We start from the raw sequence: 27,846 nt of genomic DNA on the forward strand, positions 1-27,846 counted from the left end.
AGCAACCTCCATTGCAGCGGTCGTGAGGCACAGGTCTGTAGGACGCGATGGGGGGCTATGGACAACCGCTGCGCTGTGCTGGGCAGCCCTAGCATCAAACCTGGGAACTGATCAACCTGAGCATGATCAACCTTCCTGAGACTCTGTTCTGTGACGCCTGATGGTCCCGACCTCACAGCGAGGCTCTGAGGGCCAGTGAGACCAGTATGGAAGCATCTACCAAGAGCCCGAACATTTAAAAATGCTCCTTTCATTGTGATTTTTTTATGATGTGCTGGCATGGCCATTAAGACCTCTCCCTACGCGATTTAAAGAGCAGGTCATGGGCTCTCCGTCCTGTGCATCGCCGTGCTAACATCCCTTCTTCGGATTCTGCGTTCGGCATCGAGTGTCCGATGTCAAACAATATTGTATTCCAGTGTGGAATCTCCAGAGCCTTTGCGCTACCACGGCCAGCTAATGTTTTGATAAACTCACTACCATTTACAGAAAGCAAGGCACACTGAATTAAAAACAATTTATTGGCTATTGTCTTTCATAGATTTGCTGTATTAAAGGACAGAAACATTTTTCCAATGTGCTAATAAGGAAGACTCAAGGAACTGAACCACGTTGGGCAGAATTTCCGTGTTTGGGACATACATAAAGCCCATACATTTCACATGAATTCTGGGATGCTTATTGACACTCCTCCAACTCAGTGGACTTGGCAATGGACAGGAAAATGAACTTATCCGATCCAATTATTTTCAAAGCAATCCAGTCCTTGAGAGCCAAAAGTGTTCCAAGTACCCTGTGCCATTCATAGGAGTGGTTACAGGAATTTCCATGAATTTAAAACTCGCGACGACGACGACGACGACGACGAATAAGACAGGCTACATGGATGGGTTCACCACACCTAAAGCATAACTACATAACGCCTTAATATAATGCCCAGTACTGTCCACTGAAATGATGAACAGAAAAACAGAGCACAAGAATATAAAAACAAATACATCTCTCCTCTATTAAAACACTCATCGTTTATGCTTTTGCTGATGGTTTTAAAAAACTGTGTAAATGTGCACAGATTGGAAACACAGAAAGGACAAAGAAATAAAATCATCTGGCATGTCACTGTAGCAAGAACCGAAAAAAACCCACAGATTTGGAGAAAATAAGAGATCTGCTTAATACAACTCACTATTTACAGAGAGCGGCGAAACGTTCACCTAGACTCACCTGACTCCTGCATGGCTCCATTGCCAGTCAGGCTGCTAGCAATCAATAAAGAGGGCAAGCAGGAAGGCTATCCTCCTAATCTACTCCTTTCTGTTTCCCAGATTGTAGAGCGAGATGAAATCTCAAAAGTTCCCTTCGTCCTATCCACTCTGCTTTTCCTCATTTACTCAGGAGGAGAGCATCAGGAGAGGCTAAGTGACCTGTCCAGGCGTCAGAGCCCAGCTCTGCCAAAACCTGATCTCTGTAATTGCCTGGGCAGGGCCACACACTGCAAGCGGGGCAGCGAGTCCAGGCTTAGACGTGAATCATGAGGCTGGAGGACAGGCACGGTGGTCTGTACAGCCAGAGGAAACAGCCCGGCAAACGTTCAGCTCCTAACAGACCAGGACAGCAGCAGGTCTAGCCAGAGTCACAAAGAAAGCATGTGGCCAAATGAAGCACTGGGACCTGGACCAACTGGTCAGGGGAGCAACGTGGTCCAAAGAGGCGATGCTGGTTAAGTTACACGAGAGGGGATCTGTTGATCGACAGGGCTGCTCAGAAGATGGCAGAGCCCCAATGGGCCCTTTGAGAATGTGAAAAAATTCTCTGTGGAAAAATTCTGTTATTACTTCACTTCATTTTCCCAGAGGCTTTGTGAAGCCTCCTTGTAAATGTTAAAGCACACAGGGAGCAAGTCACAGAGGCTCCTTAGACATTTCCACACCACTCCCAGGATTGGTTTACTGAGCAAAAGGGCCTGGGCCCACTGACTTGGATGAACCACTTAGTCCACTGTCAGAGCAGAGTTCACAAAGATAATGTTCCACATGCTGGTTTGGAGAGGAGCGTTTAGGGTCTCCAAAGCTTGCGAACAGCCATCAAAGACAACTGCTGGCTTCTGTCTGGATCAAGCAAGAAACAGCGAAGGGAACGCAAGGCACCAAGAAACCAGTGCCTGGAAACCAGAGCCCACATGTACCGTACCACCTTCTAACCCGAGACCAGAACGACACGGTACCTGGCCACTACTCCCAACTGTCCTGACCACCCAATAGAAGGTCCCAGGAAAAATGGAAGGAAAAAATGTAGAGAACGCCTATTCTTACAAAAAAGGCCAGACCTCTTGGACCAGTAGACACAGGAAGAGCCCACAGGATGATTGCCCTAATAACCTTGGACTTGAAGCTATTTCTCCAGGTTACCTTTTAACCAAATACAGACGGGGCTGCCTTATAAACTGCCACTGGTGAGTAATGTGCTCCCTTAAGCAATGAACTCTATGAGCTCAACTGGCCAACATGGATCCAAAAGTAGAGTGGGGAAGGCAAGCTAGATCAACCAGAACGGAACCCGCAGGACAAAACAATGAGAATGTCACATTGTTGTAAACGTTGTAACCCAAAACGACTCATATAAAAAAAATTTTTTTTAAGTTCAAGGGGAATCTAATTTGTTGTGTCAACTTTCACCTACGACATAAAATATTATTTACAAAAAGAAGTCCGCCCTCAAGATGACTGCATGAGGATGAGCTCTTTCAACTGCACCCACTTGTCCTTTCTCAGTGCTTCTCGGATGGACTGGAAAAATCCAAAGTAATGCTCAAAGTTGTGCATCATCAGCAGGACGCCAGCCAGCAGCTCGTTGGTCACCAGCAAATGGTGGATGTACGCCCGCGTGTGGTTCCGGCAGCAGTAACAGCCGCACCCGCTCACCAGTGGGTCAAAGTCCTCCTGGTACCTGAGAAAGGAAGTCAGGAATGACATTGCAGAAAGGCAAGAAGAGGCTGGGCCAGGGACTGACATGCAAGACTGCTCGGCCCGCAACGTGGTCCTGTGAACACAACAGAGCTGACTCTTAACGGCATTAAGCCAGACACAAAAGAACACATGTGGACCCCATCTATATGAGCTACCTCTCAGAGGCATATGCATCAAAACGAAAGCAGATGCAACGGGGCCAGGCCCCAGGAGGAGAGGGCAGTGCAAAGCAGGGCTAAGGGGTACTGCAGGGTGACAAACATGTTTTGAAAGTAAAATGGTGACGACTGTACAACACTGTGAAAGTTATTAGTCTGCTGAACTTTATACTTCAAAACGGTTACAACTTTACGCTTCAAAATGCAAATGGTAAGCCACGGCAGTTTTATCCACAATGATGGTAGCACACAAAGTTTCCCTCTGAGAGAAGCAACTCTGAGAGGTTCTGGGTGCCATGTTGCCACAGCACGTATTCCTCCTCCTCCTCCTCCTCGGAAATGCGATTCTTCTCACCCACATGCCACCAGAGCTGGTGTCTGACGGCACAGCGGGGTGGCAGTTCACAAAGCACTTTCACCTGCTGTTTGCCTTCATCTCAACGGAGGTGTTTAATGGCCTGGCACAAAAGGGGCAGGGTGACTAGGGTGGGTCAGGGCCCTGCTGTGGCTCACGGCCGCCCTCAGGCTGACTCCTCACCCACAGAGGGAAGCCCCTTAGGTCCGTCCCGCGGCACCCTTTGCGTGTGGGAGCCGAAGATGGCACGAGGAGTTATCCCGGCGGAGTTCTTGTGAGGAGCAGACGGCTTCATCACTGTGGCAGTCTTTGGGGTACCAGAGCGAAGAGGTTGAGTGACCCGACTGATGTCACACAATGAAGAATACATATGGTCAGGGTTTGAATTCGAAGTCTCCAAAAAGTTCGGATCAATGTGGTTGCTGGGAGCTAGGTGCTGAGTCAGCGCGGACCCACAGACACTAAAGAATGAAACACTGCCCTGGGCTGCGACACCTCACAGTCCTTGCAACATTGGAGCTCCCTGTTGCAGCCACTGGGCCTCTTTTGCCCTGACTCCCTATCAACCACAATGCCCAGAGACTGGGCCCAACTGCTAACACGTCCAAAGTACGTGAGACCAAGTCCCCCTTGCTCGTGGCACAGTTAACTGTCCTCGCCACTCTCCAGTCTTCTCTCTCTCGTCTTCCTTCTGCACTGTCCAGTCTCCACATGCACATGAGACAACTGAAGAGAGCATCGCTTGGGTCAAGTGCACCTTAGTCCTCAAAGTGACACCTTTGTTCTTAAACACTTTCAAGAAGTCTTACGTAGCAGATTTACCCAATACACAATGCACCTCGATGTCCCACTTCTATGAGCAACGATTATAAAGTCAAATGAGATCCCTGACAATTTAAATCTCTTCTCTGTTTCTCATGATTTTGCCCATTGGTCCAGTTGTGAGGAGTTTAGTTTGATGTTGAGATGCGTCCACACTAAGTGCCGCAGGCTTTGATTTCCGTCAGTAAGGCAGGGCTTCAAGTCCTCTTCGCTCAGAGCAAGCAAGGCCGTGTAACCTGCCGACTACGCATCGTCAATGAGCCTTCTTCCAAGCCCGATGCCACGTTCCTCTTCCTATGGCCCAGCTTCAGGCTCAGCAGACAGACCGAGTAAGAACGGCGGACGGACACAACCCTGGGGCACACCTTTCCTCATTTTAGAACACACAGTTCTTTCGTTGTGTTATTCTGTGTGGTAGCCATTAATATTTCAGATCTACATTTAAGAAACACTGCCCGCCCCAACTCCACCCCAAATATACATAGGAACTGGTTTTCACATTTCTCTCAAACTGGCAACGCCCGGGTGATTACTGCAGATGTGAAATCTTTGACTACACCACTGCCCATTACCATTCTGGAGCAAATAAAAAGCTCGGCGACATCTTGGTTCGTTCCTTGCTGAGCAAATACTGCAGGGTTTATAACTGATCTACGACTAAAAACATTATTAAAAAAAACCCAAACTAGTTTGAAGTTTCATTTTGAAATCTTTACCCTTCTCTGTCATTAATATGAGCTGTCACGTTGATTCGGGATCACGGCAACGCTACAGAACAAAGTGGAACTGCCCCGTAGCGCCGCCAAGGTTGCACAACTTGACGGAGCAGCCGGTCAGCCACGTCTCTCTCCTGCAGAGCAGCTGAGAGGTTCACATGGTCAACTTTTTCTCAGCAGCTGAGGGCTTACCAGCTGCACTCTCTGGAGCCTCACATGTCAAATACTGTGCTTGCTGCCGTTAGGCATGGCCAGGTTAGTTCCTAACGACCCTGTGTACAACACAGCGACCCGAGGGACACCAGCGCTCAGAGCGATTTACAGCGACCTGAGGGACACCAGACAGAAGCACTGCCTGCTCCCGGCACCAGGAGTACAGCTGGAGCCACTCCGCCATCCATCCATCTCCTTGGGGCGTCTCCCCCTTCTCTGCTGGAAGACACCAGTGCAGTGGGTTTGGTGTGATCTCCGATGACGTGGTCGTTAGGCAGCGCCCAGTCGGTTCTGACTCAGGGACCCTACGGACAAGAGAACCAATCACTGCCCGGTCAGGTGCCGTCTCATCACTGCTCTTCTGTTGGGGCCCAATGTGGCACCGCCGTGTCAGTCCACCTCGTCAAGGGCCTTCCTCCTTGTCGCTGCCCCTCTACTTAACCGAGCATGATGTCCTCCTCAGGGACTGGTCTCTCTTGACGGCATGTCCAAAGTGCGCGAGGCGTCTCCCCTCTTGCTGCTAAGTCTCACCATCCTTGCCTCTAAGGATCCTTTAGGCCGTGCTTCCTCCAAGACGGATCCATTTGTTCTTGCGAACGTCCACGGTCCTTCCCAGATCCTTTGCTAGCACCATAATTCAAATGTAACAATTGTTCTTTGGTCTCCCTTGTAAAGCGATAGTTCTCCAGCCCTATAGGTTTTCTGTGAAGTCAAAATACACTTTCAAGAAATAATTTTACAATCACAGAAAAAGAACAACTACATGAACTTTTAGAACAGACTGAAATAAGAGATGGACTGAAGTTGGGTATCAAAATCCCAAGTTAACAAAATTGTTTAAAAAAATAAAATATTCTTACCTTTTGTCCTTCAGATTAATTTCAAATGACGTCATTTCTTGAGTGCTTTCAGTTGTTTCAGTTTTCTTTGTTGAGCCCAGATATTTTATTTCCTCCGTTGTCCCATTTTGTTGTAACACTAAAGGATACAACAATAAAAAGTCATGATCGAAGATCAGAGAAGGGGAAGCCACTTGAAAGTATACAGTTATTATTTCATGCCCTTTGACCCTGTAATTCCATTCCTGAGAATTTATCCTAAGACAATCCCAAACACAAATAAATAAAAGTAGCAATATGCACCAAGATGGGCACTGATCTGTTATCTCTAATAGCAAAACAATTTAGAGATCTGACAATGTCTAGGCAAATTAGGTTACAAAATCATATTCGTATTGTCAAGAAATGATTTCAAGAAGTTGCGTGTTTGTGTGTTACAAAGGGAACAAACATGCGTGGGTGTGCGTGTGTCAATGTAATGCACGTGCTGTGTAACTAACCCGTTTGCGAGCGACAGGTTTAAATGTATACATTCTACACAGAGACTCTGACCTGGTAGGGAGCCCAGATTATCCAGAATTACATAGGTGTGCCCTTGAACTCTGCTTTCAAAGCAACCATTCCTAGAAATACAAGAGACACCTGCTACGATACAAAGAGCCAGCTGCCCTGAAAGGGGCAATGAAGGAAGAGGCACTTCTGGGAGGGAAGGCTAACAGTCTCAGAATCGAGAGTACGCAGCGGTTCTACTGCGGGAGAGCCTGCCGAGGTCAAAGGAAGACGCGAAGGGACCTGGGCATTGAGCACAGTGCTGTTCCATTTTTGTCCTCAGGAACTGGTGTGCTGAGGTGCGAGGTCATGATACAGCTCTTAATGCTAACAAGCCTGGCCCTGGCATCCTGGAAAACTCCTGTCACTAGGGGAATTGCTGCTTATACTGGACAACTTATTCTCTGGGACCCTGTCACTTTGTAACCAGCCAAGGACTTGAATTAATATCCACATGCACGTATGGACACACGAACAAATATGACTAGTAACAATTCGTTCACATAAATGCTCACACTGCTTGAGTTTTCAAAGTCATGAAAAAAAGCAGACTTCCACTGGCCATGAAGAGACCCGTTTGTCCCAGAAATCAACAGCAGTTTCCCTTGGGGCCTTGCACATTCAGAATCCTGACAGAAATGAGTGAGTTCAGTAAATGAAGTCACGGACATTTACCAGGTGTCTGGGAGGCCCATTCACACATCGGCTCCGGTTGGCCTAAAGCACAGACTGGTTTATTTGGTCAGCCTGATGGATTTTGCTTCCAGCAGTAATCTGAGTAAGCTGGAGCATCTTCTGACTCCAATTTGATTAACTTGTGGGAAATAAAGCGAGCCTTTACAAAAACATCTTCCTGGCCCTGCTGAAACTTAAGATGAGTGTTGGTCGATGAAGACAAGGGCAGCAGGAAAAGGCGAGGCAAGTACATTCTGGAAGCCAGAGGGAAGGCTGGGCCCGCAGCATTCTCCCCAGCCCCACAGCCTGGATTCCAGTTCCTGGTCCACTGCCCACCACGTGATCGCCTTGCTTTCAGAAGGACTGAACAGGGGAAGCACTTCAAAGCAACACCAGCAGAGGAAAACAGCTTTCATGTCTCGTAGGTGAGAACAAAACACACCCCAAAATCTCGCATGGGAGAGTGGTGTGAGACCCCCCCACCCCCCGTACAGCGCGGGGCTTGCAAAACGCAGACAAGAATCCTTTTGTAGAAAACGAATTAAGCGGCTCAAAGGTTTTCTTCTCCTAGCTCGTTGTCCCTGTTCACGCTCGATGTTCTTCTGACAGGCTGAGCGGGGAGGGCGCCTTTTCCGTGGTTCTGCTCACTACCACCGCGTTCCCTAAGCGCGAGGAGCTTCACGCAGCACACGTTCCTGAAAGAAGTATTCTTATAAAAGGCACCTTGCATCGTACAATGGAGTTTCTGAAAGTGTGTGGGAGAATTCACTGTTATCTTAAAATTACATTTCCCCCTGACCTTTTTGAAGTCCCCTGGTACGCATATATTTCTGTCTTGTTGCTGCAGCCCAAAATGAATAGACATTTAGGGTAACGGGAATTACGTAGCTTCGAATGACCTACGCGTCTCTTCAGGATTCAGCTGGTAGTCAAAGCTGAAAGTCAGGGCGCATCCCCGCTCTGTCACTTGATAAGGGAAAAAACTCTCAAACAGGTCCACTCCTCTTTCAACGCACGCCAGCACTTCATCTGGCCGGCTGACACCACAGATGAGCCTGCGGAGACAGCGATCAGAACAGAGACATGAGGACCACGGCAGCAAGGCGCGGAGAGGGGTCATAATGAAAAACTCCATTCAGTCACAACGGCCGGCCCCGACGCGCAAGGTGTGATGGAAAGGACGTGGGGCTCTGCACGTAGGTGCCTGGGCTCTGCTGTGTGTTCCCTGGCTCTAGTATTCGGGGAAGGCTTTTGACCTCATGGAGCCTCAAGTTTTTTCATTCTTAAAACCCCGGGCAATGATAACAGGATGCTTCGAAAAGCTGGTGGGAAAAGATCATTATCTTTTCATTCCAGTTTCCCTCTAGTTTTGAGGTTCCCCTCCTACACGCCCCACAAGACCATGTTTGAGAAGCACTTGGTGTAGCGTCTGAAGTACCCGCTCTCCCTTTAGACTGGACTTTACTTCCTGTAACGCTGTAAGGCGTCTTCAGAACCGCCATGGAAAATGCTTATTGTGAGAAATGATGCATGGGTGCTTTGTTCCTGCATCAGAACAAACCCAAACTAGCTTCTTACAACATGCCGAACGGGACCTAGCTCGAAGCACTAACAAGGATATCAGTTTGAAAAACTGCCCTACCAGAAAGACCGTGAGTGCTGTTAAAACCCAAAGAAAGAACAAACTTCACAGTTATGGAGAAGCATGGGTGGGCGGATGGTGAAATCTTGATGCTTTATGAAAACTTTAGGGGGGCCATGCCACAAAGAAAGCAGCAATTTTCAAAAGGATCACCTGTTTTAAGAAGGAACAAGATGATACTGAGGATTAATAAGCTCGCAGTGGAAGACCAGCCACATGAATTTGCGATACAATGAACTTACACGGATCTAGTTGACGGGGATCAATGATTAACAGCAGAAACACGAGCCAGGGCCACTGATCACTCACATGGTTCGGGTCTGTTCAGTAACACTCAAAAAACTCACTGCCACTGAGTTGATTCTAATTCAGAGCAAGCCTATAGGGCAGAGACCCGCCGCCGTGGGTTTTTGAGCCGATATCTCTTTAGGGGAGTAGAGAATCTCATCTTTCTTCTGCAGAAAAGCTGGTGGTTTTAAACTGCTGACTTGTGGTTTAGGGTCCAACAAGTAACCATTTTTTGCAAGATAAAAGAATGAGTATTCACAGTTAGCAGTCTTTTTTAAAACATTAAAAACGGAGTTTGAATTGAAGAGTTAAAAAGTCCATTGAGAAATCAGCCATCCTCAGAAACTTAACAGATCATCCCTTCTCACTAGTAGGACTCTATGATAAAGGAACACGTGGGTACCAAACCAACAGGGGTAGCCAATACCTTTGGTTATAATAATAATAATAAATAAAACGAAAGGCATCACTCCCTACCTGGATCAAATCTAAGAATGTCTAAAGGTCCTTATTACGAGTCCCCCCGCCTCCCCGCGGCCCCCCTGCCCCATCTGTCTTCACCTTCCCTTGATTTCAGTCAGAGTTCCACACAACTATATATTTGTCCCCAGGTAATACATCATCAATAAAGAACAACGTTTGCATTTGGTCAAGAATAAGGGGCACCAGTATAACGCTTGCCCTCGCTTAGAATGAGGAGCACACACAATTTTCCTTTGGTCTATAATCTGAATCCAAGCGAAGAGCCTCGAAGCCAATCCCCTCAATCAGCCAGGAAGCTTCAAGTCCAAAGATGAAGGCCTATGCCCATGTACACACTGCAGGAAACACACAGTTAGTCAGCACCCCAGCCTGGCCTGCCCTTGTACACACTACAAGAAACACACAGTCAGTCAGCACCCCAGCCCAGCCTGCCCTTGTACACACTGCAAGAAACACACAGTCAGTCAGCACCTCAGCCCGGCCTGCTGATGTACACACTGCAGGAAGCACACAGTCAGTCAGCACCCCAGCCCGGCTTGCTGAGGTACACACTGCAGGAAGCACACAGTCAGCCAGCACCCCAGCCCAGCCTGCTGATGTACACACTGCAGGAAGCACACACAGTTAGCCAGCACCTCAGCCGGCCTGCTCATGTACACACTGCAAGAAACACACAGTCAGCCAGCACCCCAGCCGGCCTGCTGATGTACACACTGCAGGAAGCACAGTCAGCCAGCACCCCAGCCCGGCCTGCTGATGTACACACTGCAGGAAGCACAGTCAGCACCCCAGCCCTGCCTGCTGAGGTACACACTGCAGGAAGCACACAGTCAGCACCCCAGCCCGGCCTGCTGATGTACACACTGCAGGAAGCACACAGTCAGTCAGCACCCCAGCCCCGCCTGCTGAGGTACACACTGCAGGAAGCACACAGTCAGCCAGCACCCCAGCCCGGCCTGCTGATGTACACACTGCAGGAAGCACACAGTCAGCCAGCACCCCAGCCCGGCCTGCTGATGTATACACTGCAGGAAGCACACAGTCAGTACCCCAGTCTGTCCTGCATCTTAAGTGGCTACAACCTTGGCTTGTCCTCCGGCAGCTCAGCAGTGACTGACGAGAGCAAGTGCAGACCAGTCTCCTTGGTCATCGGATCGCCCTGAAAACCATCCAGAAGGAAGCCACCTACAGGCCTCTTGGCTGTCTCTCGTGCTGATCTCAGCCTCTCTTCCATCACATCTGCCCCTTCAATCACTCCGATGATCGCACTTTTCTGAAGGACCTGCGAGAAGAAAAGACCGTTTTCAACCGCTTACTGCGGTGAAGACCTTGTTTCAGTGAGCCTCGCACGGACGTCCACTGGACCGAAGCAATCTCAGTGGAGCTGCTGCACTTGAAGCAGGCTAGGGGATGCTTCCAACCCTTCCTCTCCCTGAGAAGCTTTAGGATTCCAAGGAACACAATTTGAAAGCCACTGGAATTGACAAGGAAAGACTGGATACCCAGAGGTCATCAACATAGGTAGTTATGTTCTCACAGTGAGGGGGTTTTACAGGGAAAGACAAAAAGGAATGGGTTTATTTTCATTCCAATGACTGCCCAAGCTGCTTTAGGCTACCTCTAGGTCTGTTGGTTATGGACAACTTTCTCTCACTGCCAAGGAGTTGATGCTGACCTTACAGGGCAGGGTAGAACTGCCTCTTGTGAGTTCCTGAGACTGTAACTGTTTCTGGAGTAGAAAGCCCCAACTGCCTCCTGAGTGGCTGGTTTTGAACTGCTGAACTTGCAGACTGATGGGCAACATATAACCACTCTACCTTCTGGGTTCTATTGACCGATACCTTTAGGAACTTAGAAACTGATTGGCTGGGAAAATAGTTATCCATAGAGAAAAAAAAAAAGATCTCTACTGTCAACCATCCTCGGGAATAAATTCCAGGCATATCTAACACCTGAGCATTAAAAATTATACTTATAGAAATATTAGAAAAATACATGAGATATTTTAATCATGTTGGACCATCTAAAGCAAGTTAAGGCTTACATGAAAGCATTTGTGAAATAGACTGAGAACAAAGGCAAAAGCTATGTCTTTGGGGAAACACTGATGTATGTCGGTGCTCCGTATAAAGAAAAGTGCTAAGCTTCACCAGGAGGGAAAGGCAAATGTGGACGATCTGGAGCCCCTGTAGTTTAGAAGTCCAAGGAGTTTAGAGCAAACAGCGAACTCTCTAAAGAACCATAGGGAAGTATGGCATGGCGGTCATTCTGGTTTGAACATTCAAATGGTGATGCTGTTGGTCTGGATCCGAGCACCTTGGGATGAAACCCACTGGCACCTACGGCCTCGCAGTCCCGGGAGAAGGAAGGAAGATCACTGACAGAATTGGTAAGGGCAGCACCCCAGACAATGGCTCCCACATAATGCCGAGCTGGTGAGGCTGGTGGAGGGCAGGGCATGTCTGGTCTGCTGTATGGAGGGTGGCCATGAGCCGGCACTGACTCGGCAGCACCAACCATCAACAACAGTGAGGAGAATGAGGGAGGAATCTCGGGAAGTGGAAAACAAATTCTCTGCAGGTACACCAAGCTAACACTCATAAAGGCCCCTGCCCCACGCTGTCCTCTTCTCTACACATCCGACATTACAGGCTCAGAAAATAAAGCTGCCGCCAGGACTCACACCCGTAGTGATGTCCCCACTCTGAGCCCATATTGCAGTTACCCCGAGTCCTATTCAGAATAACTAAAAAAGCAACAAACCAAGAACACCCCAAATAGTAACCAAAGACTGGCTACCACATCGATGAGGACACATGGTGACCCCCTGTGGCAACAGAACCCAGCTGCTCCATAGCCTGGTCGTGGCTGGAATCTCCATGGAAGCAGATCACCAGCCTTTCTCCCACAGCCCTGGGAGGGTTCCAAGTGCCAACCTTGAGGTTAGGTGTCAAGCACAAACCACTTGTGCCACCTAGAGTTTCCTCGAATTATTTTCTATATCTTGATTCGCCACGTTAAGAGTTTTCATGGGTAAACTCGAAAAGGCACTATCCTCAAACCCAAAGTGGGCTGCCCTAAGTGGGACCTGAGCATTGCTCAGGATGATGCCCCCTAAATCATCTCAGACTCTGGAATTCCGTTTCCGGATCACCATTCCCCATCCTCCCACCTCCTGGACTCTCTTCAGATCTTTTTTCTACTCTACCAGTGCTGCCATCAGGACCGCCGACTGACTGCTTCGGTGTCAGGTGCCCTTCATACCCCACACTGTCCTTGACCAACAGCGCACACTGACCGAGGGCTCGCCATGCGTGAGGCACTGCGCTGGGTCAGTGGTTCTAGGTCACCTTCCTAATGCTGAGACCCTTTCATACAGTTCCTGAGGTTGGGGTGACGCCCAACCATAACATTATTTTCATTGCTACTCCATCCCTGTTATTGTGCTACTGGGATGAATCAGGCGACCCCTGTGAAAGGGTCATTCGACCCAACCCCCACCCAAAGGGGTCACAACCCACAGGTTGAGAACCGCTGTGCTATAGGATGCAGACACTAACATGACGTGCAGAAACAGCTGAAAGAATCTAACAGGAACAACACGTAAAGAGATCATTTCGGTCCTGTGGGATTAAAAATAAGGGCAAAGAACGAACAGGATGAGTCCCCTGGAAGAGAGCCAGGCAACAACAGCGCTCCAGAGGAATGAGATGAACTGACCTGCAGCCAGAAGAGGAACCGGCTGGACGTAAGGAGTGTCCCAGAAGGAAGTCTGAGCACAGGCAAAGCAGACAGCACCGAGCACAGGCCACGGGGAGAGGGCAGCCCACAATGAGGCCCGGTGGCCTGTCCACCTGACGTGAGCCATGAAGTGGAAAGTCACTCTTGGCAGAACGTGGGTGGTTTTTAATGGCCACTGCTACTGCCTCGGGATGCTGCTGCACCCAACCGGACCGCACCAGGGACACCCCGAAGGCTTTCCTGGGAAGACCTTGGGAGGCCTTCCTTCCTAGTTTGTCTTCACCTGGAAGCGACACTGAACCTGGTGAACAAAGCAGCAGCAAACAGGCCTCTGTGGACAGACAGGTGGTGACTGCTCCCAAGGCCCTCTGGCCCCCTGCAGGGAGGGGCCGATTCCACCACTCAACTGCCATGGTCCTCAGGCCAGATCCCCGTGTTAGGTGCCGTCAGGTTGGTTCCGACTCAGAGACCCAATGCCCAATCACGGAAACACTGCCTGGGCAGTCCTGAGCCCCTGTGCCATCCTCACCATTGTCCCTGTGCCAGAGCCCCTTGCTGCAGCCACAGTGTCAGCTCAGCTTGGGGAGGTGGCTGCCTCTCTGTCACTGTCTCTCTGTTCACCCCAGGAGCAGCAATTCTTTGGGGTGGGGGTGAGGGGCGATGGGGACTAAATCAGAGAGCGACAGGAAAAGAAGCTATGAAGTGAGGAGCAGAGGAGGAGGAACAGAACATGTAGTGTCACGGAACAAGAGGAGGCACGCGTGGAAGAGAAAAGGGGAGCAGCGCGGGGGGGGTGGGTGTCTTACCTCTGAACTCGCCTGCAGTAGCAGGCAATTATCCAGGAACAGAAGTGAGCGGTCAACAGACTTCCTGGCTCTTTTGACAGAAGCTGCTTCAGTACGAGATGCCTCCGTGTCTGAGAGGCACTGGAACCAGTCTGGCTGCAGCGCCCTCTGGACCGCCATGAATCTCTCGGCGGTCAGTTCCACTCGCCCTCCAACGCCCCACACTGACACGGACTGCCGTGGGGCAAAACGACCAGGAATCAGCCATAGGAAGTCGCAAAGAAGGGTACAATGAACCAATTCTAAACGTTAATTCTTCTTTACTTTTGCAGACAGAATGGCAATTCAATATCCTAAATCTTCCCCAAGCCCACTGCCACTGAGTCCATTCTGACCCATTGTAACCCTATAGAAGTATTCTGACTGGAGATGGTAAATTTTTACGAGAAGACACGTGAGCGGCCAGTGGGTTTGAACCGCTGGCCTTGTGGTTAGCAGCTCAATGCTTAGCCCACAGAGCCACCAGGAATCTTATCCTGAATACGGTGGGTGACAAAAAGGTTTCCTGGGCTACATTCCAAAAGCTCTAGAGAACAGAGAGCCCACATAGAATACTTCAATGGCCACCCAAGCCCAGTCCCCTGCTCACCCTCCCAAATTCTGTCACACTTCTAGTCCAGGCGGCTATTCCCCTCTCCCCTCTCCTGGTCTCTCTGTTGCTCCTGTGAACACCGTAGACAAGTCTGTGATCACAGTTCCTTTTGACTGATGTGTCTGTGCCCTCCCCACACTTCCCAGCCTGGTAAAATAGCGGGCATCCCTCAAGACACAGGGCTCATCAATCATCTCTTCCGACATGTCTCTCAAACCAGCCATGCCTCTTCTAAGCTCCTGCGGCAATGTGTACTGAATTCTTTTGTAGAAAAGGTAGCAATGATGACAGATCAGACTGACTAGTGCACCCCAATGGATGCTGTGTCTCAAAGCGCAGACGACGGCCTCACACACGTGTACTCTTCAGTAAGCATTAGAAGTTCGGTTCAGAATCATGCACAAAGACACAAATCCCGTGGGCATTCCTCTTCGTTCAGGCCCTCAACAAGGACACAGACTGGGGCTACAAGCAGTCCCCTCTAGCATCCAGCAGCCTAAGGTGACCATTTACACCAATCAGCCTTCCCTTACGAAGGGGCTAGTCAATTGGGGGGTACCGTATTTTCTCTGGGATTCACATTATAAAATAAGAAGTAAATGTAAGACAAAAGAGCCTCAACGAGCTATCACGGGTACGTGGAGGTCAATGATGAGTGCACAGAAGGCGGGTGTGGTGTGAAGACATGGGCACAGACTGTCGCCTGGCCACACTGCCCTCCTCAGCCGAAGACAACGGTGTGGATACTTTTGGCCAAGGCCTTCTGATGCTGTGGCTCACCAACGCACACCTCCAGCTGTGACCCCAGTTCTTCCAGGTCTGTCTTAAGAGCCCGTGCACTCACACGGAGCTTCTACTACACATAGCTACAGATGTGCTCACGTCCGCCAGCAACTTTCCCCACTCTCCCCGAGGCTGTAAAATCTGCAAACAGGGTGGAATGTTCTCTTCTCCCATCGGAGCAACTTCTTTTCTCAGCCTGACCTGCCTTTCCTGCATTACCCCCACCCCACCCCCGCCCTCACAAGATGAAAAAGCTGAGGACACACGTCTTACCCCAACCCCATCTTCAGGCAACCCTAGCCTAAGTCCTGTAAAACCGCTCCACCCCATTACAGGCAGAGAAACAGAAGGAAGGCACAAAGTGCTCAGGACAGGCTAGCCTCCCCGGCAGCGGAACGCTGGCACGGAGGGACGCAGGGAGCCGACTTCCTGAGCACAGCTGTACCCTTGGGCACTGAGCACCTACCTTGTTTGTGACGTACCCGGCGGGACAAGGGCTGACCGGATCATGCAGGGAGCAGTAGAAGAGAGAGTCTGGCATGCCTGTTCAAACATAAAGAAGGACCTTTGAGAGCGCACACCCGACATGACACTGCTCTGTAACGCGTGGTCGTCATCATGAGTACCGCCCGGCAAAACAACTCGACACGCGGCCACCTGCTGGCCAACACGAGCCAAAAGATAACTTTGAAATCTACTCTCTAAAATTACGTGGAGAGGTCCGTGTCAAACGACAAAGTGAGCGGCTACAAAGGTCTTGAAGTACAACAAAGTGTATCATTACGCTGACCACACTCAATTTGCTTTGGAGAAGAGTTAACATCAGCCGTGTTCATCTGGGGGAGCCCCGGTGGTGCTGTGGAATAAGTGGACTGCTAACGGCAAAGCTGGCAGTTCAAACGAGCTGCTGCTCGGTCAAGATGAGACTGCCCACTCCTGTAAACATGTGCAGTCGCAGAAGCAGGCCAAGGGGGCCACCGTGAGCCAGACCCGACTCGATGGTAGCGGGCTGGGTCGGGGAGGTTCATCTGGAGCCCCAGGGCAGCATAAGTGGTGCACAAACTCAGTGGATTAACAAGAAGGCGCTGCGCCGACTCAGAGGCATCCTGGCAGGAAAGCCTGGCGATCTGCTTGTGAAAAGTCAGCCACAAAAAATAAATATAGAAAAGAAAAAAAGAAATGTCAGCCACTGAGAGCGCTAGCTCTCATCTGACGACACGCGGGGCCATCAACAGCGGTGGCTGGCTGGGGCGACAGAGCGGGAGCTAACGATAATACTGGGAGAAAGGTTGTAGAAAGAGAAGAGATGGGAGATGTCTTAGAGAAGGAGAGGTTGGAGATCAGTGGCGAGCAGGAGAGGAAAGAGCAGAAGCAGTGAATTCACTATGCTCACTCTTAGTAGCATCCAACGGGGATTAGCACTGAAAAGATGAATTGATCAAAAGGTCGCTTCATCTATAACAAAGCTGGACACTGGGCCTCTACTTGAGTACTCCCTCAAAGCATGAACACTTTGTTCTATTAGCCTGGCATTCCAGGATGCTTACCTTCCGGACACAATCACTGAAGACAAAGCGGGTGCATAAGGAAATGTGGTGCAGAAAGCTGATGGTGCCCGGCTATCAAAAGATATAGTGCCTGGGGTCTTAAAGGCTTGAAGATAAACAAGTGGCCATCTAGCTGAGAAGCAACAAAGTCCACATGGAAGAAGCCCACCAGTCTGTGTGATCACAAGGTGTCAATAGGATTAGATAGGAGGCATCAAAGAACAAAAATCATGTCATTATGAATGAAGGGGAGTGTGCAGTGGAGACCCAAAGCCCAACTTTAGGTAAAGGGACACCCCCTTAAAGAAGGGTCTTGGAGAGGAGACGAACCAGTCAGGGTGCAGTATAGCACTGATGAAACATACAATGTTCCTCTAGTTCTTAAATGCTTCCTGTCTCCCCACTATAATGATCCCAATCTACCTTAAAAATCTGGGTAGACCACAGTTTGTACACTGGTATAGATTAGAGCTGGAAACACAAGGAATAATGACAGATAAACCCCTCAGGTCCAATAATGAGAGTAGCGATACCACACAGGTAAGGAGAAGGTGGCGATGAGAAAAGGGGAACTGATCACAATGATCTACATATAACCCCCTTGCTGGCAGACGGAGAAGAGAAAAGTGAGTGAAGGGAGACGTTGGACAGTGTAAGACGTGACAAAATAATAATAATTTATAAATTATCAATGGTTCGTGAGGGAGGGCAGGAGGGGAAAAATAAGGAGCTAATATCAAGAGCTCAAGTAGAAAGAAAATGTTTTGAGAATGATGATGGCAACAAATGTACAAATGTGCTTGATACAATGGACGAATGTATAGATTGTGATAAGAGTTGTACAAACCCCCAATATAATGATTTAAAAAACAAACAAACAAAGCTGTCCTGGGGAATGGAATTAAAGTTATTAATTTGTACGCATAAAAATAATTAACGTGGCAAATACTATACACACATATATAAATAACCCATCTATCGCACAGACGGGATGCTAAGCTGGGGCAGAACTTTAGGGACCTGAAAAACCCAATGCTGCTGAGTCAATTCCAACTCATGGTGGCAGGGCAGGGCAGGGCAGAAGTGCCCATAGGGTTCCCAGCTGGAGCGGCCGGCCCAGCCACACCTCTCCCGCTGTTGTGGCTGCTCAGTCCTAAGGCCGGCCGTACGGACAGCAGCTGAGCACGTAGCTAACGGGCTCCCGAGGAACTTGTAGGGTGAGCTTCACGGGCTCACGGTGACACCGTTTACTAGGTAGACAAAAATCATTTAGAGGGTAAAATACAAAAAGCGTTCAGCAAACCAGATGTGGTCAAATGTCAATATGCTACCCAGTGTTTCTCGTTTGAAAAAATCTCAATAGGATTGTTTCAGATTTTTTTTAAAGTTAGAAAATAAGTGGGGAAAAAACCCTAGGTAGGTTTCTTCTTTGTTCACTACCATCTGAATTATGACGATCATCTACAGAAAGCACAGAGTTGGTTTTTTCACTTCATTATATGCTTACGCCCTCTAAAGCCGGTTAATAAAATTCACCTTGGATCAAGGAAAATGTGATTCTATAAATTCCTCTCCAGAAACACAAGGACATATGACAACCAACGAGTCACCCGGCAGTTTCCCCCAGGACCAACGCAGCCAGGATTTCCACTAACTGAGTCCTGGCAAGTCTCAGAGAACAGTAGCCCTCAAAAGACTTGGCTCTCTCGCTGTCACTTCTAAGCTTTTCCTCCACAGAAACGGACACTGACAGACACATATCAAGTCCAGTTTCTGGAGCAAAAGAACTGTGAACATGCCAGAATGCAGCCGTGCGTACAATCATTCATCCTATGCCATGGGTGCGACGTGCCACTACAAAGAGACTGTTTGCATCTCACAGGTGGCCGGTGCAGTTTCTCCGAGTTGCTGATCTGATCCCAGAATGCCTGGCCCCTGTCTATCTAATGCTGCTCTGGTCTGCTGATCGGGTTAAACTGCTTGTTCTTAAAACACCCTCTTCTCTTCTTTCTACTCCCATCTTTGGTTGCTGTCCGATTTATGTACCTTCTACACGCAGGCCAGAGCAGGTCATGCCTGGGCTCTCGGGCTACCTGTTGTGGATCGGTGTCAATGAGTCTACTCACAGTGACCCTAAATGACAGAGTAGACCTGCGCCCTTTGGGGTTTTCTAGATGGTGATCTTTACTGGACCGGGTCACCCACATCTTTCTTCCTCAGAGCAGAGAGGCAGTGTCTCTGGTTAGCAGCTGAATGCCTCACTGTGGCACTGCCTGGGCTCCTTCGTGACAAATGTACCTCTCTCTCACCCAGAAAGCACCGGTCTCTCTGTTTCTCTCCATCCCACCTGGCCTAGGAAAGCAGCGGCTGTCTCATTCATTTTTGAAACCCAATGCCCGGTCCGGTCCTTAGCTGCTCCACACATTCATGTATCACGAGAGCATTAAAAACAAGAAAGAAAAAAAAAAGAGGACCTGATGCAAAGGGCTTAAGTGGAGAGCAAATGCTATGAGAATGATTGGGGCAGGGAATGTATGGATGTGCTTTATACAATTGATGTATGTATATGTATGCATTGTGATAAGAGTTGTATGAGTCCCTAATAAAACGTTAAAAAAGAAACAAACAAAAAAGTAACTGTTACCTATGAACTTTCCAACTCCTTCCTTATATTCTGCCAAGACTTCGTGATGTTCTGCCCTGTAAGTAAAATGGAACAATCTGTAAGAGAACAGGGACTCGTTGTGCCGACTGTTTACCCAACAGCTGGGGGCCCCTCTCCTTCACACAAACCAGCTGCGGGGGCAGGAAACGGCAGTCTGCAACAAGGAAATGCAGTCTGCAGCAAGGAAACGCAGTCTGCAGCAAGGAAACTCAGTCTGCAACAAGGAAACGCAGTCTGCGACAAGGTCGTGCATCATTACCCGAGTCCCGGCGAACCAGACTGGGTTTATCAGGCAGAGGACAGGTCTCGGTGCGCAGTGGTTCTGTGAGATGACAAACTATCTCAGAGTCACTGCTTCAGACAGCTGGCTTGTCCTCCTCCCTTGCTTCTTTTAAATCGCTGTTATTCAAGCAAGCTGCAGGGTCTCTCAGCATCATGTCAGTTCGGACACTGCAAGACATGAGCTAGCTCCAGTCCTTTCGTTTCCATACATTATTGCCAGCAAGAGCAACCCTGTGGCTGGCGCACAAAGACCGCCCCTAAGTCCCAGGTTTAGCTCTCCGGAAGCATTTCCTGCCCAGCCAGCCCTACGAACAGAGCCAACAAGAGCATTATGGGACCTGAGGCTTGGGGAAAAACCGAAGCGGCTCTTAATACAGGTCTGGCCTGTGGCTCCCAGATGAAAACCAGGTGATGCATAATGTCAGCTACCTCTCCGGATTTCCCTCCGTAAATCTGCAACGGTTACACATATGAAGGTTCTCCTCTCTGCTGCGCCTTCTTAGGGTAATGCAGCTGCTGCCAGAATGGGCCAGGCCTAGCACTTACAGGGAGGACAGTGTGAGCTGAGTCATGGCAGGAACCCCGTGGATATTACGCAGCGTGTGTTGGGTCAGGTGTGGGGGGGAGCCGGTCTTGGTGTACAGGAGGCAGCCTGGGATGTCCATCGTGCCGGCTCCAGTTTTACCCACGTTGTTCAGTTTTCCTAGGCGACAGCCATTAACCACTTTGGTAAGACTCAACTTCATCCTAAGGCACTGTTTTAGATCCTGAAAATAAAAGAGGCTTAAATTTATAAGAAGCTCCACAACATGTAAAGGCTAAGCATTTTTGGGGGGTGGGGGGGTTGGAGACAGAACAAACAGTGGCCTCTTTGAAAAAGCAGAATAGCATGTTTATTATTCTTTGCCATTTAGGATTTTTTTTTAAGTATCAAGAACAGAAAGAATAACATAGCCTCCACAAAGTCACAGAGCAAGATGATGACATCAGTTAAATTTAAATTACATCGTGGGTTTTTTGTCTGGACTGATGAAAACCAAGCACGTAGAAGGATACAGGGCAGAGAGACTAAATCATGGGGACAGCCATGTAGCTGCTGGTCCTCAGGCTCTGGGCCAATCGGCTCTGATCCACTTTTCCTGTCTCTCCTTTAAGAGACTACCTAACTACACAGCCAACTTTTCCCAAATAAGTTGTTAAGGGAAAAACAAAACAACCCCCCCGCCCAAACATTCTGGCATTTATTAAAATAAATGGAAGAATATACATAAAAATAAATAGAGATGATCTGTGGGTGGTGGTATTTAAAGAGATTCTAATTTCTCATTTGTTCTGTGTTGGAGCAGAGGTAAGACACTGCATACAACACACATGTGCTCCTGGAGCTAGACAGCATCGTGTCTATAATGGGAAAAGACAGAAAAAAGATTTTTTTAAAAAGGACACACCTTCTAACTTCCATTGCTGTAATAGGAAAAAAAAATCTGAAAATGTTAAAGAATTGTTTTGTTGAATGTGGTTCTGGGTTCTACAAAACAACATCGTGGACTTCATTTCTCACAGGTATCAGAAAATGAGAACGTGACTGGTGGACGCTTTCCCCCTTGTCTCTGGATGTGCCACTCACTTCGGACCATTGCCTGCATCTACAAAAGGTACCATATCTCCTGCAATCTCCACCAATTCACCAGGGCCAATTTAATGAACAGCTACACCATTCCGGCGATCTAAGGGAGCCAAGTTTCAAAGCCGAGCCTCTTTTAAGCATGATAATATACCCCATATGAAGAGCAACCGTTGTTTACACACTGCCAGACAAATAAAATCTTATCTCTCGCTAGTTAAACATACTGAGGAAGATGAGCATTATCTTTCTAAATGTCACAAGTTCTTATATTAAACAAAGTAGCCAATACATTCATTAGGCTTTTAGAAAGAAAAATAACTCTTTCCCCTATGGTTCAGTGAGAGATTTCACGTGTTTTTAAATGGCTTGTAAGAAAGAGTGTGTTGAGGAACGCCTGGTCAATTTTCTAGTATATGTGCTGCCGAGCGAGCACAGCCCGGTCAGTTTTCTATAACTATAACCATTCTCTCAAGTTATCACAAAGACAGAGACACAACGGTAAGTGTACATGTAATGCACACAGGTGAAGGCCAATAAGGGGGACACATTACGCTTTCAACAAAGAGTAATACAGACACTACTAAAACAAAACCAAATTTCCTGCTATTAAGATTTAAAGCTGCTGAAAGAACAAGAAAGTTTGCACCCCAAATATTATGCATCACATATCTGATAAGAGCTCAATATTATGCTGAATATAAAAAGAATGCCTATCCCAACAAAAAGACAAACAATCCAATCTCTAAGACGACCAAGACTTGAATAGACATTTCTCCACGGGTATACAAATGGCTAATATGCATATGAAAAATGCGTAGCATCATTAGTCCCTCTCACTCACTACCATGAAGTCAATTCTGACCCACAGTGACCGTGCAGGCACTGACTCATTCACTGCTGTTGACCAGGCAGGACTGGAAGCACTGCTGCTGTAAGTTTCTGAGACTGTAACACTTTATCTCCCTCAGAGTGGCTGGTGGTTTCCAACTGCAGACCTTTCTTGGACCACAGCCTCCTCCTACAGACAAACACAAACATGCCAACCGAGAGCACAGAGATCGGCACCTTTGAGAAAGAGGCTTGCTGGCAGATTGGGGCACTTCTGGGGAGTTACTGGTGGAGCTACAGAGCTTAAAACACTTGCTCCAGGAGAGTGGAGGCCAGGCTGAGGGGCCTGGGGCTCTCAGGTGAGAGGTCTGCCTATGGACATGGCCAAGACGATGTCCTGACTAAAGAACTGTATCCTGAGTCATTCCTGATCCTGTATTGTAACCTGTTACTACCCTAATAAACCCCCTTAGCTGTTGTGTGCAGTCTGTGAGTTGTGTGTGGCCATTTCAATCAATTACCAAAATCAGTAGACTATGCTGTGGAAGGTTAAAAAAAAAAAGCTGCAGAAAGGAGGGTATGTCTGACTCATAACTCAAAAGTTAGATGAAATGTGATGCCACCATTTTTATATCAATATATTGTTTGATTTCTTGACTGTGGTATTAAGGGAGATTATTCAGCATACTAATGAATGACAAGAACCAACATTCTTACCAGAAACCCAACCAGAATGATGCCCCCTGCAAGTACGGGTGGTGAGACTTTGACTTGCTTTCTTTGAACATACCAGGGGTACCCCTCAAAAAAAAACACACCGGAATTTTTCCCCCTCAAAGCTATGAATTTATTTTTATTTTTTTTACAAAACAACCTTATCGCCTTCAAAGTACTCTCCATTACACTTAGGACATTGGTCCAATCTGCGATTCCATTCTTGGGAACAGTTTTCAAACTCATCTGTTTGGATGGCTGACAGCACCTCCCTCGTTTTTTTCTTTACCTCTTCTTTGTCATTAAATCACTGTCCTTTCATGTCCCTCTTCATTCCAGGAAACAAAAAGAAGTCACACAGAGCAAGTTCAGGTGAGTAAGGTGCATGGAGCAAAAGAGGCATGCTGGTTTTTGCCCCAAACTGGCACACCGAGATGGCTGCGTGAGCAGGTGCACTGTCGTGGTGGCAAAACCAGCCCCCGTCTGCCACAAAGCAGGCCTTTTGTTGACACACACTGATACACTAGCTTGTCAGAACCTCTAAACAGAAAGCTTAATTAACAGTCTGCCCTGGTGGAACAAACTCCAAATGCACTACAAGCTGACATTTCATCCGTTTGGGAAGATGACAAACATCCAGAACAATGTTTGTCACCAATCGACATTTCACCTTTTTGGAAACAAGAGAACCACTGGTACACTGGAATTTTCCCCACAGCACTGTCCTTGTAAGCTGTGTTCAACATCACAACAGTTTCTGGAGCATCTTCCACCCCAAACAGGAAACAAAATTTCACAGCCGCACGCTGTTCTCTTAAATTGGCCATACAAAAAAAAAAAAGAGGTTCAAGAGAAACTGCTTTTATGAAATAATTCACTGTGAGCAGAGAGAACCTTCCCAGGCAATGCCACTGGGTGCACAGTCTCAGAGCTAGTTGCTTGATGCTCCCCTAGTGTACTATGAAAGCTCTGCTCCACCTAGCATAATCCCAGTTTTCATGGGGGGGGGTCCCCCCTGGTATCATCAAAAAAGACTGATTGCTAGAACAGGACACCTTATTTTGTAAAAGAGGGGGATAATGGAGACAAGAGAAACCTCCATGCGATGGACTGATGAGAGAGCCATGGCAATGGGCTCAAGCATACCAACTATCATGAAGATGACAGCACAACCAGGCAACCGTTTGTTCTGGCACATTTATGTGGTGCTATGAGTTAGACACCCCCCACCCCCACCCCGGGGCCCACAACTCAACAGCAACCATCACCAAAGTAGCTTTTAAAAAGGGAAAGCGGCACAATAGACAAACTGTCATTGTCAGCGACTCCCTGTATTGCGAGGATAATGTATGTATTAAGAAACATGAGACAAGCATAGGAGAATGAACTTCAACTGGAAATGCACTTTACAATCAACGAATAAAAAAAGCAACAGAACCAAGCTTTTCTGTCTATTCCCACTCATAGCTTGTTGTCGTTGTTAAGTGCTCGAGTCAGTTCTGACTCAGAGGCCCCATGCACAACAGAAGGAGACCCTGCCCGGTCCTGCACCAGCCTCACAATTGCTCTCTGCCTGAGCCCATTGTTGCAGCCACCACGAGAATCCACCTCACTGAGAGCCTTCTTCTTCCTCGCTGCCCCTTCACTTTATCCATAGGATGTCCCTTTCCAGGGACTTAGCTCTCCCGGCATCAAGACCAAAGTATGTAAGCCGTATAAAAAGTACCACAAGTCCTACTATCTCAAGTCACAATTTATTTTGTAATAATTTTGAACATTGTACCCATTTTCCTAGGGATGTTAGGAAGTTGTTATTAGCAGTAACATAAATGACTATTTCTATCATAATCTAGGGATGCTAAGTAAGTTTTTATTCTTACTCCTTGTGGTAGTCAACTAATCCGGTGTCAATTTAAGAATTAAGAGTGTAGGGGTGGAGTCTAGGCTGTAAATCTGGAGATAGCCAATGAGATTTCTGTGTGGGCATGGCCTTCTGAGAATTCTGGGAAATCTGGTATTTCTCCTTGGAGTCAGAAGACACCTCTCTCTCTGCTACACCCTGGGAGATATTGCAGAAGACAAGCCACATGGACACCACCAGACCTCGGAAGCCAAAGAGAGACCCCTGCCAGAACTGAGATGCTTACCACGCCACTGGACCCAGACTTTCTACCTACTGGCTTGCGATTGTCCTACATTTGGCTTCATTGCATGTGTTTTAAGAGTTTGGAGAGGACTTTATAGATTGGTATCATTCATATGGGCTAATATCAGACTTATGGACCCGATCTGGACTGGGATGTTTTCTCAACGTTCAATTGCTCTTATATAGAAATCTCTTTCTTATACACATAGTTGTGTCCATGGATTTCTCTAGTCTACCCGGACTAACACACTCCTATTCTCACACTCATGCCATCGAGTCGATGCTGACTGACTCATGGTGACCCTCTAGGACAGAGTAGAACTGCCCCTGTGAGTTCCTGAGACTGTAACTGGTCATGGTAGTAGAAAGCCCAGTCTTTCTTCCTTGGAGTGGCTGGTGGATTCAAACTGAGGACCTTGCAATTTGCAGCCTGATGTGGAACCACCACACCACCAGGGCTCCTTAAGTTTTTTTATTATGGAGTACTTAGACATTCATGTATATGGTGTTTTTGTTTTGTTTTTTAACGTGCTGGGAGTGATGCAATCTATTCATCCAAGCACATTTCTCACGAAACAAAACTGACAGTTTCCAAAATAGCATCGGGTTTTTTCTTTACCTTTATTTATCACCCTTTAACTTTTCACTGTGTGGGTCTCTCCTCGGTATTGTTGGTGCTGGTGCTTTTCTAAATATAGAGAAATTCACACTTCACTCCTGCAGGACTCCTTCAGAAAGTCTCCCTGGAGAGAAAAATCATTAGACTTTAGAGACAAGTGATAGACAGGAGGTCAGTACCTGTATAACTTTACAAGAGCTAACAAGTATTTCCTGTACCTCTGATAGGATTATACCTGTCCCAGCAACAGTGATCCCTCTCGAGGAAGAAGAGATTGAAAAAAGATTCTCAGGTGGTTTCTCTCTACCGTCATGCAAAGAGGTCCACAGGGTGTTAGGTGAAAAGAACAAGCTTATATGACTTTGGTGTGTGTGAAAGAAAACCCGTGTACATACTCATAAATGCACATTCATTTCTCCTCTGCCAGCATACACACAGCACAATGTTTGCGAATCGACAGCTCCATAGGAGAAATACCGGGCTTAATTCTCGTAAAGGTACAGTCTCAGAAACTCAAAACAGATATACTCTGCCCGATAGGGTTGTTATGGGCCAGCACCAACTCAATGGCAGTGAGTTTGGGGTTTTGGTATAGCTATTATTTTTCCTTATCTCCCTCCTTAGTCTCCACTTATCCTTCCAGATTCATAACCTTTCTCCATATTCACACAAACATCTAACATGCTTGTATTTGGGGCGGTGGGGGTGTGTGTCATGGTTTAGTTTTACATTTTGGCAACAATTATACTACACAGATTTCTCTGCAATTTGCTTTTCTCCCACATATACACAATACATCTCTTTCCCAAAGAAGAGACCCAAAGCTAACTGGCCCTTTTAAAATAATTCATTGATCATATTGCATAGTTTCGATGGAATACAATTTATTCAGCCATCCCTCTTCTGCTACAGAGTCAAGGATGAATCCTAGGATCATCGAAGCAGTCAAAGTGCCAGGCTATCTTGACCACAGTTTCTGTCTTAAAATTAGTTTACATTTACTAGCCAGAGATCTTCACATACGGAGATGCCCAATGTTAGAATCGCCCAATAATGATAATGGTATCGTTTTTTATCATCGGATCTATTTTCGGATAAGTAAACCGTGGGTGCGAAGATTATTAAATAAGTTGCTAAGGTTAAATTGTCACAAGTAGGTGAGGTGGGTCCCAAACCCCCGCTCTAGCCTGACTGGTCAGACTAGGAACTGGAACGCACACCTCACAATAACTCCAAAAGAAGTGTTCCCGGAAACATCGAGGCTCAGCCAATTAAGAGCGAATTTATCTTCGCTCTAAGAGCCATAGCAAGGCCCTTGCGGGGGATCTGAGAGCGTCCCACCCTCTGGAGTCTCCGGGCCAATCCAAAAACAACTTCCGGCTGAAAACGTGAAAGGAAATGCAACACACGAGTGGCGAGGGTCTTCCCCAAGAAAAGCCAGGGTCCACCAGGGGAACCCAGTAAGGGAAGGGCGGACACGGATGTCGTCCACTGCAACACAACCAGCAAGCGTCTGGGCGCGAAACGACTCCTCCAACGCCTAGCAGCCCCCACACCAACGGGAAAGGGGCGCTTACCTGCAAACCTTTCAACTTTGGGGGGGTCTCAAGCACCTCAAACTCCTGGCCCTTCGCTACCACGTGTCAAGTTTACAGCATCTCCGACCCCTTTAAACCACCGCCTCCTCGGCAAAGCCAATCGGGGCTCACTACGTCATCACTGGGCGCCAGGAAACAAGCCAACGCAATATC

General features: G+C 47.8%; 1 protein-coding gene across 2 annotated transcripts; it reads right to left on the bottom strand.

Annotated features, from left to right (window-relative positions):
* Positions 1-527: 527 nt before the first annotated feature.
* Positions 528-27,785, bottom strand: QTRT2 (queuine tRNA-ribosyltransferase accessory subunit 2). 2 transcript variants are annotated; one of them, XM_075542506.1, is made up of 10 exons: positions 27,673-27,785; positions 26,096-26,219; positions 20,708-20,928; positions 19,859-19,914; positions 16,134-16,210; positions 14,254-14,466; positions 10,789-10,988; positions 8,197-8,348; positions 6,091-6,208; positions 528-2,946 (listed from the first exon to the last, which is right to left on the bottom strand). In XM_075542506.1, exons 3-10 carry the CDS (start codon positions 20,905-20,907, stop codon positions 2,715-2,717), a joined length of 1,248 nt encoding a protein of 415 aa, XP_075398621.1. In that variant the 5' UTR covers positions 20,908-20,928; positions 26,096-26,219; positions 27,673-27,785; the 3' UTR covers positions 528-2,714. The 2 variants fall into 2 exon arrangements, with proteins under 2 accessions (XP_075398621.1, XP_075398622.1); XM_075542507.1 differs by lacking the exon at positions 26,096-26,219 and having other exon boundaries at positions 27,673-27,765.
* Positions 27,786-27,846: the final 61 nt, after the last annotated feature.

The sequence above is a fragment of the Tenrec ecaudatus genome, chromosome 2, assembly GCF_050624435.1.
Source record: "Tenrec ecaudatus isolate mTenEca1 chromosome 2, mTenEca1.hap1, whole genome shotgun sequence".
In the NCBI taxonomy this organism is placed as follows: Eukaryota; Metazoa; Chordata; class Mammalia; order Afrosoricida; family Tenrecidae; genus Tenrec; species Tenrec ecaudatus.

Excerpts from the sequence above, each read along its gene's own strand:
- QTRT2 (XM_075542506.1), bottom strand. The coding sequence starts at position 20,907 with ATGAAGTTGAGTCTTACCAAAGTGGTTAATGGCTGTCGCCTAGGAAAA. Across the intron at positions 19,915-20,707 it reads CAGCTCACACTGTCCTCCCT|GGCAGAACATCACGAAGTCT; the intron begins GTAAGTGCTAGG and ends TTTTACTTACAG. Across the intron at positions 16,211-19,858 it reads AGGAGTTGGAAAGTTCATAG|GCATGCCAGACTCTCTCTTC; the intron begins GTAACAGTTACT and ends ATGTTTGAACAG.